General features: G+C 43.6%; 1 protein-coding gene across 2 annotated transcripts in view; it reads left to right on the top strand.

Annotated features, from left to right (window-relative positions):
- The window catches only part of EPG5 (ectopic P-granules 5 autophagy tethering factor), a 128,390-nt gene that overhangs the window by 15,551 nt on the left and 99,537 nt on the right, over nt 1-13,302 (top strand). For both annotated transcript variants that reach the window (XM_069569067.1, XM_069569066.1), the window contains exons 6-12: nt 360-433; nt 2,859-2,964; nt 5,847-5,961; nt 6,381-6,531; nt 8,971-9,126; nt 11,713-11,870; nt 12,939-13,093. In XM_069569067.1, the coding sequence (XP_069425168.1) occupies nt 360-433; nt 2,859-2,964; nt 5,847-5,961; nt 6,381-6,531; nt 8,971-9,126; nt 11,713-11,870; nt 12,939-13,093 (915 nt within the window). The remainder of the gene's footprint in view (nt 1-359; nt 434-2,858; nt 2,965-5,846; nt 5,962-6,380; nt 6,532-8,970; nt 9,127-11,712; nt 11,871-12,938; nt 13,094-13,302) is intronic.

Below are 13,302 nucleotides of genomic sequence, written 5' to 3'. Positions count from 1 at the left end.
AGGTTCCTTCTCCATTTTATCTTTTCTCTAGTATTTCTGGTGGCAAGAAATTTGAATTGTTTTAGGTAGAAGGAAGTTTTTAAAAATCTCATCTTTGGATTAAAATAGCAGTATAATCCTCCATCTCATATTATTTCAGGTAATTGATGTAAATGACTGAGCTGCCTCTGTTCTCTGAGTGCATAGAGCCCAGTCAGTACTGCCAGGTAACCTCTGAGGTGTTCTCATTCTTGTGGATGAGGAGCCAGTTTCACCTCTGTTTTCTTAGCAGCTCCCTTGTCAGAATGCTGGTGAATTAAGACTATGGCTACTTGGGTTGTTGGTTTTCTGCAGTATGCCTTTTTCTTTTCTGATTTCAGATCAAAGTGTTGAATAACCCATCAGGAATCTTTCATTTTATGCAGTCCCTTGCCCTGCTGATGTCTCCTGTCAAGTAAGTGTGGAAGAGCTTCATAAAGTAGAAATTAAAATGTTCTGTCAAACAATTGGCTTCCTAAACTGCCCAGATCCGTGCAATTGCTAAGGGAAGAGTCAGCATTCCATAATTTAACAATTCAGCTTTTCTTAGGGTTTAATACCCTTTGTCCCAAAGTGACCCTCTTAACTGCTTTTTTTTTTTTAAATTGATTAACTTTTTTGGGTGCCTCCTTTTAATGGATCTGCCATTCCGGCCATATATGTCATTGTGGTGCTGTGGGGAGAAAAAGTTTCTTTCCTTCAAAGGAGAGATTTAGTGGCAGAGGTGAAAAAGCACAGTCAAAGAGATTCAAGTGCCAAATTGTGTGGTGTTAGAGAAGACTCTTGAGGGTCCCTTGGACTGCAAGGAGCTCCAACCAATCCATTCTGAAGGAGATCAACCCTAAGATTTCTTTGGAGGGAATGATGCTGAAGCTGAAACTCCAGTACTTTGGCCACCTCATGTGAGGAGTTGACTCATTGGAAAAGACTCTGATGCTGGGAGGGATTGGGGGCAGTAGGAGAAAGGGACAACCGAGGATGAGATAGCTGGATGACATCACGGACTTGATGGACATGAGTCTGAGTGAACTCCGGGAGATGGTGATGGACAGGGAGGCCTGGCGTGCTGTGATTCATGGGGTCGCAAAGAGTCGGACACGACTGAGCGACTGAACTGAACTGCACTGAATGATCGATGCTTCCCAGGTGGCGCCAGTGGTAAAGAACTCACCTGCCGATGCAGGAGATGCAGGAGACACAAGTTTGATCCCTGGCTTGGGAAGATCCCCTGGAGAAGGAGATGTCAACCCACTCCGGTATTCTTGCCTGGAGGATCCTATAGATAGAGGAGGCTGGTGGGCTACAGTCCATGGGGTCACAAAGAGTTGGACGTGACTCAGCTGCACACACACACAATTGATGCAGTAGAAATGAGTAGAGTAGAGTGGAGTAGTCAGAGGGTTCCAGGTGAATGAGCTGGATTTGAAGACTGGAACTGATTTCAGCGGGAAGAGGAGTTGGGAGGGCACTCACTGCAGGGGGAGAAGGGAGCAGTGGCCCAGTGTGCAGGGAACGTAGCTGTGCAGGGGGCACGTCGGAGGCCAGCTGGACTGCAGTGAAGGGGTGCGTGGGAGATGATAATAAAGATGAACAGCTAGGGGGGAGTTGGATTATAGAAGACCTAGAAATTCAGAGAGTTTTGAGATGGTCTGGCTTTTGTAGCAATTGAGGGTTTTTGAACATGGGTAAAGGTTGTGTTTAAGGAAATTAGGGTGGACTGGAGGTAGAAGATGCCCTTCTGCTTCACTGAGTCATGGTTGCAGAGGTCTGGCGCTCCTGACTCTGGAGCCCAGTCCAGCATCTAGAGGGCACATCCTTACGTGGGGAGAAGGCAGGCTATGTCCTGGTGACCTGGAACTGTGTTACTACCACGGGCTCTTGATCCAGGAAAGCCTATCTTCCCCAAACCTGAATTGAGGTGATAGCAATGGGAAGGAGAAGGTGGGAATCTGGAAGGTCATCTTCCCAGGAAAGAATTAAGAAGCTGATTAAATAAGGAGAATGTGGGGGAGGGGTGGCTCAGACCTGCCTCTGTAGACTGATTCTGACTGACTGAGAGGCTGTTGGCAGCCCTCAGAGACTGAGAAGAAAAGGCGGAGCTGCCAGGGAAGGAGGAAGATCTGAGGTCGTTGGGGTTTACGGGAGGACACATCTGAGTGACAGGTACCAGTGGACGCGTGGAGCTCTACGGCTGGAGCCCTTCAGGTTGTAAGCTGGAAGTCACGGAGGAGAGCTCCTGGTGGAAGCACGGAATGGATGAATTTTTCAGGGTCAGGCCAGAGAGGAGGGAACAAGAGAGCTGAGAACCGCATGGTGGTTTCAGAGAAGGAACTTGTGTGGTTACACCGACTTGTTAGGTCCAGCCAGCACCATGTGAAAGCCTGGCCAGCAGGAATTCCCCTAGATGCCTCTCTCTCACCACCTGGATGCAAGGACTGTTCCTACACATGTGTTTAGATGTGGTTTCCCCCAGCCAGCTTCTGCATTACCTGCAGATTATCCTTTGCTCAGTTAAGCATGTTTCCTGAACACTTTGTGGGCCAGTTAGAACTCAAGTACCACGCAGTCCTGGGTGTGCAGAGGCCCCACCAGAGGCGGGCACTGTGCTGGCATAGCCGCTTCTCTTTACTGACCCAGGAGGGCAATAGTCTCTACATCACCGATAGTGAAGCTTTGGTCTCCTTGAGTTTTAGCCAGTTATTATTTCTTGTTTTCTGATTCAAACCACTTGGAGATTGTGTTGATGTCCACTCTTCTTCAAGGTGAGTAGACAATCCAGAATGCACGCGGTGGGCTGTGTTTATGTTTATGTGATTGGAGCGGTTTCCTTTGTCCTTTAGAAACCGAGCCGAGTTCCTGTGCCACATGAAGCCCAGTGAATGGAATCCATCCTCCTCGGGGCCTGCGTCCGGGACGTGGACTCTAGTAGACGAGGGGGGAGAAGAGGTAACTCATCATATCTGCAGCGTTTTGATGAATCATTTCTGAGCTCTCTCATGTGCCAAGTATCATTTTAAGCACCTCTCTTGTATTGGCCCAATTTAATTCCCCCAACAGCCCCACGAGGCAAGTACTGTTTTCATCCCATATTAGAGATGAGGAAACAGGTGCAGGGTGGGGGTGAGGGAATTTGTCCCAAATCACAGGTCTCAAGCCTTTGTGCTGAGGCGGTGTCTGCTGCCTCCCTTCTCCAGACCATTGCTGCATAGCTGGGAGAGTTTGGACCTGGAAGTGTTCACATACTACATACACTTTCTATTAGGCTTTTCTTTTATGTAGCATCCATTTTCTGGGCTTGGGATCTCACCTACAGATACTCTGAGCCTTTCTAATAAAGAGCTGGATCTTACCAAAGTGGGCTTCCTTTATGGCTCAGCTGGTAAAGAATGTGCCTGCAATGCGGGAGACCTGGGCTCACTCCCTGGGTTGGGAAGATCCCCTGGAGGAGGGAAAGGCTACCCACTCCAGTATTCTGGCCTGGAGAATTCCATGGACTGTGTAGTCATGGGGTCCCAAAGAGTCGGACACGACTGAGCGACTTTCACTTTCACTTCTTACCAAGGTTCTGCCTTAACACTTATAAACTTTCTTACCTAGATCTTCTCATTTGAAAGAAGATAATTTCCTATTTTTAGTGAGAATTTAATGATCAAAATCCAGTTTCTCAGATAATACTTACTGAGTTTTCTTTCTACTATTATACATGGCTAGTGTATTGGTAAACATTTTTTTTTTTTTCCCTTCCAGCTAGTTATCTGCCTGCCTTAGTGTGTTTTTATGGTCCAAATCCAGATTTGACATGCTTGTCCAGGATTGGCCAGGAACTTAATTTACTAAAACACCTTCTCTTTAAAAGGAGTTGAGAATTTTCAGTGGACACTCCTTTGAATGACACGTGGCAGCTTTGGGATTATGTCTGTGTATTTACCCAGCTGTTCATTCAGAAGCAGGAGCCCCTTCACACTCACTGGGCTCTTCCTGGGACTTGTGGGAGGTGGGAGATGGTGGTAAATGATGTGGACGTGCAGAGACTGAACAGTCCTTCTGGAAAAAGCTTCTTGGGTGCAAATTGGTCTTCTAAAGATGGATCAGGGTTCCTTCTCCCTGCCCTAACCACCACCCCCCCCCCCAACCCCCTGCCGCTGCCCAAGACTGGCCTCTCCTGAGAGAGGAGTTTTTTTTTCTTATTGGTTTCCTCCATTTAATCCCAAAGATGGATAGTGGTTAAAGACTCTGGAATGGTGTCTTAGCTCTCACTGGGTGTTGAGTGGATTCAGGAACCTAGGGTGGGAACACTGGCAGTGCTGGCAGTGCTCAGAAAAGGCCGAGAGTGGAAGGCATCTTGCATCGCCCACATCAGTGATTTCTTAACAATGGCTGTATATCAGGACCATCTGGGCAACCTTGCCCCAGTCTACACCCAGCTATCCAGATGTTTAAAGCCTCCATGGTGATTCCGATGTACAGCCAGAGCAGAGAACTACTGCTCTGGGTGTAATTTCTGAGGCTCTTATTTGCTAACTGTTTAGGATGTGTAAGAGGGTAGAAATGAGTGGCTTCAGGAAATTATGAATAAATTGCATTAGTCCCTTGTTGAAATTAAGGTGATAATTCTTCAGGATCTCTGGGTCTTTTTATAGTTTCCATTTTTTTTTAATTTAAAAGAATTAAAAATTATTTACTTATTTTTTGCTGTGCTGGGTCTTCGTTGCGGCACACGGGCTTTCTCAGTTACAGCACATGGGGGCTGCCCTTCATTGCAGCGGCTTCTCTTGTTGTGGAGCACAGGCTCTGGGGCACTCGGGCTTCAGTAGTTATAGCGCATAGGCTCAGTAGTTGCGGCAAGCAGACTTTAGAGCTTGGGCTCGCTACTGTGAAGCAGAGGCTTAGTCGCCCTGTGGCACATGGAATCCTCCTGGACCAGAGATTGGACCCGTGTCCCCTGCATTGGCAGGCAGATTCTTAACCACTGGACCATCAGGGAAGCTCCAGTATTCCCTTTTGAATGTAGTATATCTTAGGTCACAAATCAATTTGGTTGCTAAGGAGACTTCAGTGCTGTGTATCAAACAAAAAGGGCTTCCCTGGTGGCTCAGTATAGAATCCACCTACGATGCAGGAGGCATGGGTTCAATCCCTGGGTTGGGAAGATCCCCTGGAAAAGGAAATGGCAACCCACTCCAGTACTCTTACCTGGGAAATCCCATAGACAGAGGAGACTGGCGGGCTACAGTCCTAGGGGTCTCTAAAAGAGTCATACGTGACTTAGCAGTTAAACAACAACAGTTGAATAAAACCCCCAACTATTTCCTGTATGTGAGCTCTGTGTATGACTGCTTTACTTGTTTTCAGTGGTACTGATTGATGACAGAACTTTAGGTATCCATAGCAAATGCTGATTGCTTCTTGATAAGTCAGTTGGCTATTGCAGTAAACTTTAAATTGGGGGAAAGAAGAGGCTTATAGATAAAATAACTTGGACTTGAGTGCATGGCTCTTTAATTGATACTGTCAAAGCACTGAGATTTACAGTAAGATCCCTATTCTAGAGGAATTCATCTTCTTTGGGATAGAAATCTAATGAGAGCAGTGTCAGCCACTGAGGAATGGATATGACTTGGTCCACATAAAACTGTACTTGCAGTGTTAGGGGATTTACAGGTCATTCAGTAGAACTGATAGCGTAGATCTCTGTCCTGGAGAAGTCTGTGAGGACTCATGAGAATGCAGCTGGTGTACCGCTGAGACCTGTGATACTGCAGCTCCTTAACTCTGTGCCGTGGTGTCACTGCGTCAAATCAGCTGATAAGACTGCATCTTTTCCTTAGGATGAAGACCCCGAGACCAGTTGGATTCTCCTTAATGAAGATGACTTGGTTATTCTGCTGTCACAGTTCCCATTTCATGAACTGTTTCAACATCTTCTTGGGTTTAAAGCAAAAGGTAGACTAATTTCTTTTGTCATACAGAAAATGTGGTAGTGGCAAGCTCAAACACAGGAACTTAGCATCAGGTCTTACATCTTGGGTGGGCTCCTGATTTTGAGTTCCCCTATGCCTGGCTGTACTATGCAGAGATGATTGTGTCTCTGTGGTGAGGCTTCTTTCCCCTCTCTTGTGATTGTAGTTTCCTCTGTGGGGCTTAAATACAAAAGGTCAACTAGCTCGCACATCTCCCAGCCTTAATAAATGGTTTTGGTTTTGTACTTCATCTCAAGTTTCCCATTTCTCATTGGTATAGGAGCCAGAGCATAGGGTTCTCCCTCTTGACTTTGTTTCTTCCTTAATAGGTTGACGTCCGTATCTTCCAGTGTTTTTCCATTGTAATTACAATTTTTTTCCTTTTCTTTGATGAACTTTTAGGTGATTATTTACCCGAAACAACAAGACCTCAAGAGATGATGAAAATTTTTGCCTTTGCTAACTCCTTAGTGGAACTTCTGGCCGTGGGGCTGGAGACCTTCAATAGAGCACGCTATAGGCAGTTTGTCAAGCGAATTGGTTATATGATCAGGTAATACTGCTCTTGGTATATCTATTAGCCCTAGTTAGTCACAGACAATGTATAATTGTGATGGTGGACATTTTATTGGTACAGTTCATGTCTTATTTCTCATAAAAGTAAGAATTTTTTTCTTCACCATCTACTAGATGGAAATTTTAAATAAATACTTCCAGTCAGAATATTTGGTTAATTATCTCAAATTTAACTGGTTTGCTAGACAATTGTTCTTGCAGTCAGGACCTTCAAAGCAGTTGGGTTGACCTTGGCCAGAGAAAAGGAGTCGAAGAAAATACAGGATCTTTTCCCTCCTTTCCTCTCTTCTCTTCTGCTTCCTAACTTTTGCCTAGAAATTGTTATATAGCTGTGGAAAATTTGGCAGTAGCTCTTTTGCAGTATTATTTCCCTGTTTTCTCTCTTATTTATTCTTATTCTGATTTCTATAAAATACCACAAAATTGCAAAGACTTCATCAGTGGCTCCTGTATTTGAATTGGGAAAGCATTATCATTCATTTGTGTGAAAGGTTTTTTTTTTAAAATTATTAAATAAGAGTAAATTCTGAGAAATGTACTGCTTTTCATTGAATTAACTTACATCCAAGAGGATTCTGTATCATCAATCTTTTGATTTTTATGATGTATATAAAACATAGTTATTTCATCCAACCTCCCTTACAAAAAGAAAACTTACAAAAAACTACGAAACTTCCCCTCCTTCCGTACTTTTGTTTGTAAAGCATAGTTGATTTTAATTATTTCAGGTATATATCCATCATATTCATAAAGCCAGGTGATGCTATAGGATGCCTGGAGTTCTTGAACTCTGCACAGTCAGGCTTTTCCTCCCAACACTACGCAAACAGCTCTGAAGAATGAAAGTTGCTAATGAACTTTGTGCTATTGACTAATCCAGTAGCCACCTTTGAGTCTTCATCTTGCTTTATCTCTCACGCAGTTCATACAGCAGCCTTCATCATGGATGGTCAGTTTTCCTTAAAGCATTTTCTTTGCTTGACTTCCAGGATACCACGTTCTGCTGTTCCTTTCACTGGCTGTTCACTGTCGGCCTCCTCGGTTGTTTCATTCTCACTCCTAGACTTCTTAACCCTGGACCCCTTTATCCAAACTTACTTCTTGGGATTGCATCCATTCCCATGTCTTTGGGTATCCTCTAAACATGGTTAAGGTTCTGTATTCTTTTTCCATTTCGTACCTTTCTTCTAAGCTTGTATTGAATATATCCAGCTGCCAACTCAGCAGCACTTGGATGACTGATGACCGTTCTAGTTGAATATTCCCCAAATGGGCTCACTGTCCCCACCTCTCAAACTGCTGCCCTCTCGGTCTTCTCAGTGTCAGTAAGTGCCCGTGTTTCTGGCCAAAGCGCTAGTGTCATCAGTGACTTCTCTTTTTATGCAGCACATCCCGTCTAGTGGTCGATTCTGTCATCTTTTCTTCCAGTACCCCGTCTTTCAGCAAACCTAAGATACATTTTGTGTACCACTCAGAAAGGAAAAAATGCCACCGGATTATGATGGTAGCAGTCTTGATGCACATTCTCGTTGCGGAGATTAAAATGTGAAGGGCGTGCAACCTTTCAATTAGTGAAACATGCTGCTTCCAGAGCCCAGCCTCTGCTCGCCATGCTCACTGCTGCCACCGCAGTTCATGATATCTCGCCGATTATCGCAGTAGCCACCTGACTTGTCATCCTGCTTTTGCCCTCCCTCCCCCACACCCCCAGCTTATTCTTACAACAGCTACCAGTGTTTCTTGTAAATCATCAGTCAGCTCATATCACTCCTCTGCTCAGACTCAGCTGCTCCCGGTCTCATTCAGAATAAAAGCCAGTATGCACAGTGGCCTACAGGACTCTGGATGGCTGGTTTCTGGTCTCTCTGATTTTTTTGCCAGCCATTCTCTCTACTTTACTTTAGCACATTGGCTGCCTTGCTGTTCCTCCAGCACAGTGAACACACCTCAGAGCCTTCACACTGGTTGCTTCTTCAGCCTGGGTGCTCTTCCCTTAGATAGCCCGAGACTACATCCAGTCTTTTTTTTTTTTTTTCTTTTTTTTTTTTCTTTTTTTTTGTTTGGGAACGCATGTAAGAATTAATACATCCAGTCTTTACTCATGGGTCCCTGTTCAGTGAGGCCCCTCCTCACCAACATGCCCCAAAACCTTTATTTTTCGCTCCTACTGATTTCTCTCAGTGTCATTTATAACCATGTGACAGACTGTGCATTTTATTTTGTTTATTGTCTGTGTGCCCTCCACTCAATGTCAGCTCAATGAGGGGAAGGTTTTTTCCCTCCATTGCATCCCCTTTAGCACCTAGAAGATAGTATGCAACAAAGACATTGTTGACTAAAGTAATGTTTCAAATGTAAAGATGCCAGTGTTGAGTGCGTTCACACAAAATGCTGCATTGTCTTTGCTCATGCTCAGGATGACCCTTGGTTATGTGAGTGACCACTGGGCCCAGTATGTGAGCCACAACCAAGGCTCGGGATTGGCCCTGCAGCCCTACTCCATAGAGAAACTACAGGTTGAATTTGATGAGCTCTTTTTGAGAGCTGTTCTACATGTCCTGAAAGCCAAAAGGTAAGATGCATGATGATAACTGTCGAGAAATAGCTCCTTGGCTAGTGAGGAAGACTGGAGTGAAAGTCATTGACTGAAGTAGGGCTCTTATAATAACATCAGCGTACTTGATCTGTTTTTTGTCTTGGGTTGATGTTTGGGATTTGGTTTCCTGTCTGTAGTATTGCGTGAAATGATCTTGACTTTCAGGTTTCCTTCAGTCTTAAAAATAACCTGATTCTGCTACCTCAGTTTTGCCACTCTGAACTTCTGGGGTAACTTTGAGCAGGGGATGAATTGTATTTCATACCCAACTCTAGTGTCCCCAGTGAGGCAGAGTAGGCACTCAGTACATTGTTCAAGTTGTCCGACTGTGTGGGATTTAAAGTCTAGGACTGTCTTGGATCAGGGGTCCTCCTCCACCACCTTGACTGCGTTCTCATCTCTCCATTGTTGCTGCTGCTTACAGCCTAGGATACATTTTTTGGCAGAGGTGGGGACGTGACCGCTCATCTGCACCGTCTTGCCTGAGTTTTTGCCGAAGTGTGGGAGTGGGTTCTGCTTCAGCACACTGCCCCCCTCCTCCACCCCCCAGCTCCGCTCATGAACTGCTAGATCCCTTTCTGAGCTGTTGTTCTGAGCTGTTGACACTCTTGCCATGGCCTCATAGTCTCTGCCCCTTATTTATGTGTGTTGTGTGGTGGGTTTGAGTCCTGGTCTGCTAAGACTGTTACCTTGGGCAAATCACTTAATATTTGTGGTCTCACTTTGTGCATTTATTAAGTGGAGATGACGATGATGATCCAACTTGTTCCATTGACCTCATGGATATGTTATTAGGATGAAATGCAATAATATGTAGAAAGTAATATTTTTAAACCAGAGAAGACTTTTCAGATGTAAGTGGTGGCTATTTTTGTGTGGTTTCAAATGAAGAACAGGATAACTACTCACTTAGAGAAAGATTAGTGTTCTTTGACTAAGTCTTAAAACTACTGTTAGGCAGTTAGAAGGAGTGGGTCTAAGATAAAAAGAACTTGGGCTTAGAAGTTTAGTTAGATTATTCTTGTCCATACTTGGTGGTCTCCTGAGGTGTGCCAGGTCCCTGCTAGGGGTTTAGTGCAATAGCACCTGCTCCCTGAAGCCGGCCTCCTGGTGCTTGGGAAAAGTCTTCCATGTCTGATTTCCTGTCACCTGATCTTGGGTTTGTTTTAGCTGAGAGGCAAAGCTTTTCTAGAAGAAAAACTGTAGTTCCTTATGAGGTCTTAAGCACTGAGCTTGTGAACCCCCTTGTAATATTGCTTATGTAATTCACACAGGTAATTGCTTTAAATTTGAAAATGCTGAGAGCTGTTGTTCTTGAGTATAATTTATTTCAGAACACATCATATGAGAATCAGGTATTTAAAGCTGTGAAATTTAAATTTCTTTGACACTCTTGTGGAAATTTCTGACCGTAGCGTCCCTCAACCTAAAAAAAAAGAGACAAACCCAAATTGAAAAATAGGCTACAGAAACCTAAACCACACTTACTTCATGTCTGCTCTATAGGAATTTTGTAGCTGGAAATATTTATTGTCTATGACATTACTCTTAGGGCCTCATTGTTGGGTGACCCTTTATATAAGAACATCCAGTCCAATGTGAGGTGTTGGGATAATTATTTAATAAGACAGAAGCCTGATCCACTTGAACTCAGAGAAGTCTAGAGGGCATTAGGGAAGGCCTCACAAATGGAGGGATGGCGCTTTGTAGTTGGGGAGTTCTCTTTGGGCTTGTCCAGGAATTTGTTGATGTTTAGTTGCTAAGTTGTGTCTGACTCTCTTGTGACCCCATGGACCATAGCTCGCCAGGCCCCTCTGTCCATGGGATTTTCCAGATAAGAATACTGGAGTGGGTTGTCGTTTCCTTCTCCAGGGGGATCTTCCCGATCCAGGGATTGAACCTGGGTCTCCTGTGTGTCTTCTGCATTGCAGGTAGATTCTTTACTGCTGAGCCATCAGGAAAGCCCCTTGTCCAAAAATGGTCTGATGATAATACAGAGAGGGCTCTGGTTGGGAAGATGGGTCTGAGCTATTTTTGGAAGGCTTTGAATTTGGAACTGAGGAGTTTGAACTTCATTCTGTTTTGAGTAAGGAGTTGGGGAGAGCTTTTGGCCTTCCCCCCGCCTCTGCCAACTGCACAGGTCTTGGTGTGCACACATGTACCTTGGTGGATGCTCAGACATATACGTCCAATCTCAGCAGTCTTTCTGTTGCCCAGGTCTTAAAAGGATCTTTGGTTTAAAACCCAGCTCTGCCTCTAATTAGCCTTTGGTTCTAGTAGCCTGATGTGTAAACTGGGGCTGTATCAGTAATAGTGCTTGCCTTGGTTTTCGTGAGGAGGAATGTGCTGATAAATAGATGATGTGGTGATGAGAACTGTGCTGGGCAGAGTAGGTGCTTTGTATTTGCTGTTAAACATGCTCAAGGTGTTTATGACTGAAGCATGCTAGAAAAATTGCTGTAGTGTGCTTTAAAGATTTGAGATTTTTTTTTTGCCTCCTTTCTCAATATGGTGAAGTTAACTGATACATGAAGTTATTCCTGCTTTTCTTAATACATGCAGACTTGGCATTTGGCTGTTTATGTCAGAAATGCCCTTCGGGACACTGTCTGTCCAGATGCTCTGGAAGCTCTTCTACCTCATGCATCAGGTAGAAAGCGGGAATCTGGACAAGCTCAGTACTGCCCTCCTGCCTGCCGAGTGCAAGAAACACCTCCAAGGTACAGCTGTGCCAGCATCCACCTCTCTGTCTCACGTGCCTCTTCTCTTCATGGCTTTATTCTTTCTGTTTTTAGGAGTAGGAGATGTTTAACTCGGTGTACTCATGTGTAATCATTTTGAAATTTAATTTTGTTTTGTTATTTTGACTTATTAGAATGATGATTCTAATTTTCATTATTCTTCAGATGCTCTGAAGAGTAAATTCTATAATGAACCCAGTTTGGGGATAGGAAATGAAAATTGAGTTGTTAGTACCCTATGGATATTTTGATAATACTGGAAATTTGATGAACTATGTTTGATTTCTCAAATGTGTAAACATATGAAAGGAATTATTGGCTTGTTGCTTTCTTACTGTGAAGAGTTCCACAGGGTATATATTTTTTAAAGAGTATTTTCTTCCCTCTACTGAGTTTTGCCTTTGAAGCCTTTAGTTGTCTGTCAAATGTGGCAATACTGTTTATCAAGACTGCCCTCTAGTGACAAAATGTAATATTGCTTACAGAGCATTCTCTGAGGAATAGGCAAAAATATAGGTATTGTTAATCCTATTCATCAGTATTTCAGTCATGATTATAGCTAATTTCTCGCCCCAAATTTTCATTTATAAGCAAATGTCTGTTGTGTGAAATGCCATGTTGGGACTGAATAGTTTGCTAGTCTTATCAGTTTTCGTTAATAGAGTTGTCCTTCATTTGGCTGATACTTACCAGGTAGCTTCAGGTGTATTGCTGAGGATGTCTTGCTCAGTGACAGTAGCAGGGCTTTGCAGTTGATAAAGCTCTTGACCAGTCACATAGCATCTGATCTTAAATAACCTTTAGAGACAGATTAGGAAACTGAGACTTCTTAAATGTTGCCTAAGCCAACATTATATTTAGAGTTGGAATTTCAGCTGGCCCAGCCTTCTTCCTAATGCCTGTAGAAATCCATTCTGGAACAAAGATGTTTTCTATCTTTAAATATTTCTTAATATCTTTTAGTTTTATATCTTATTTATCTCTGAAAGAGTAACTAAAGTGACATATGTTTATTCTCTCCCCACTTTAATATTCTTGGACTTGCAGACCCTGAACATTTTGTGAACTTTGAGAAGTGTCTTTCTTCCATGAATAGCTCGGAAGAGATTTGCCTTCTAACTACTTTTGCTCAGATGGCTCAGGCCAGAAGAACCAATGTGGATGAAGACTTCATAAAAATTATTGTTCTGGAGATATATGAGGTTAGAATATTAAGTTTTAGAAATGAGCTAAAAACATTTGCTTTTGGTTTGCCCATCCATTGATTCCTTTGAGGTCGCTTTAAAAAAATGTGACAGCCTCATTTTGTTTGCACTTGTGGAAGAAGATGGTCTGTAAGTAGTACTGAAAAGATGAATCATACCCGTCCCATTTCTCCATGCTATCTCTTTTCATTTGATGTGTGAGTTTT

Source organism: Ovis canadensis, chromosome 23 (genome assembly GCF_042477335.2).
Source record: "Ovis canadensis isolate MfBH-ARS-UI-01 breed Bighorn chromosome 23, ARS-UI_OviCan_v2, whole genome shotgun sequence".
In the NCBI taxonomy this organism is placed as follows: domain Eukaryota; kingdom Metazoa; phylum Chordata; class Mammalia; order Artiodactyla; family Bovidae; genus Ovis; species Ovis canadensis.
The sequence above is the reverse complement of the archived record's forward strand: the minus strand, read 5'-3'. Positions and strand labels throughout refer to the sequence as shown.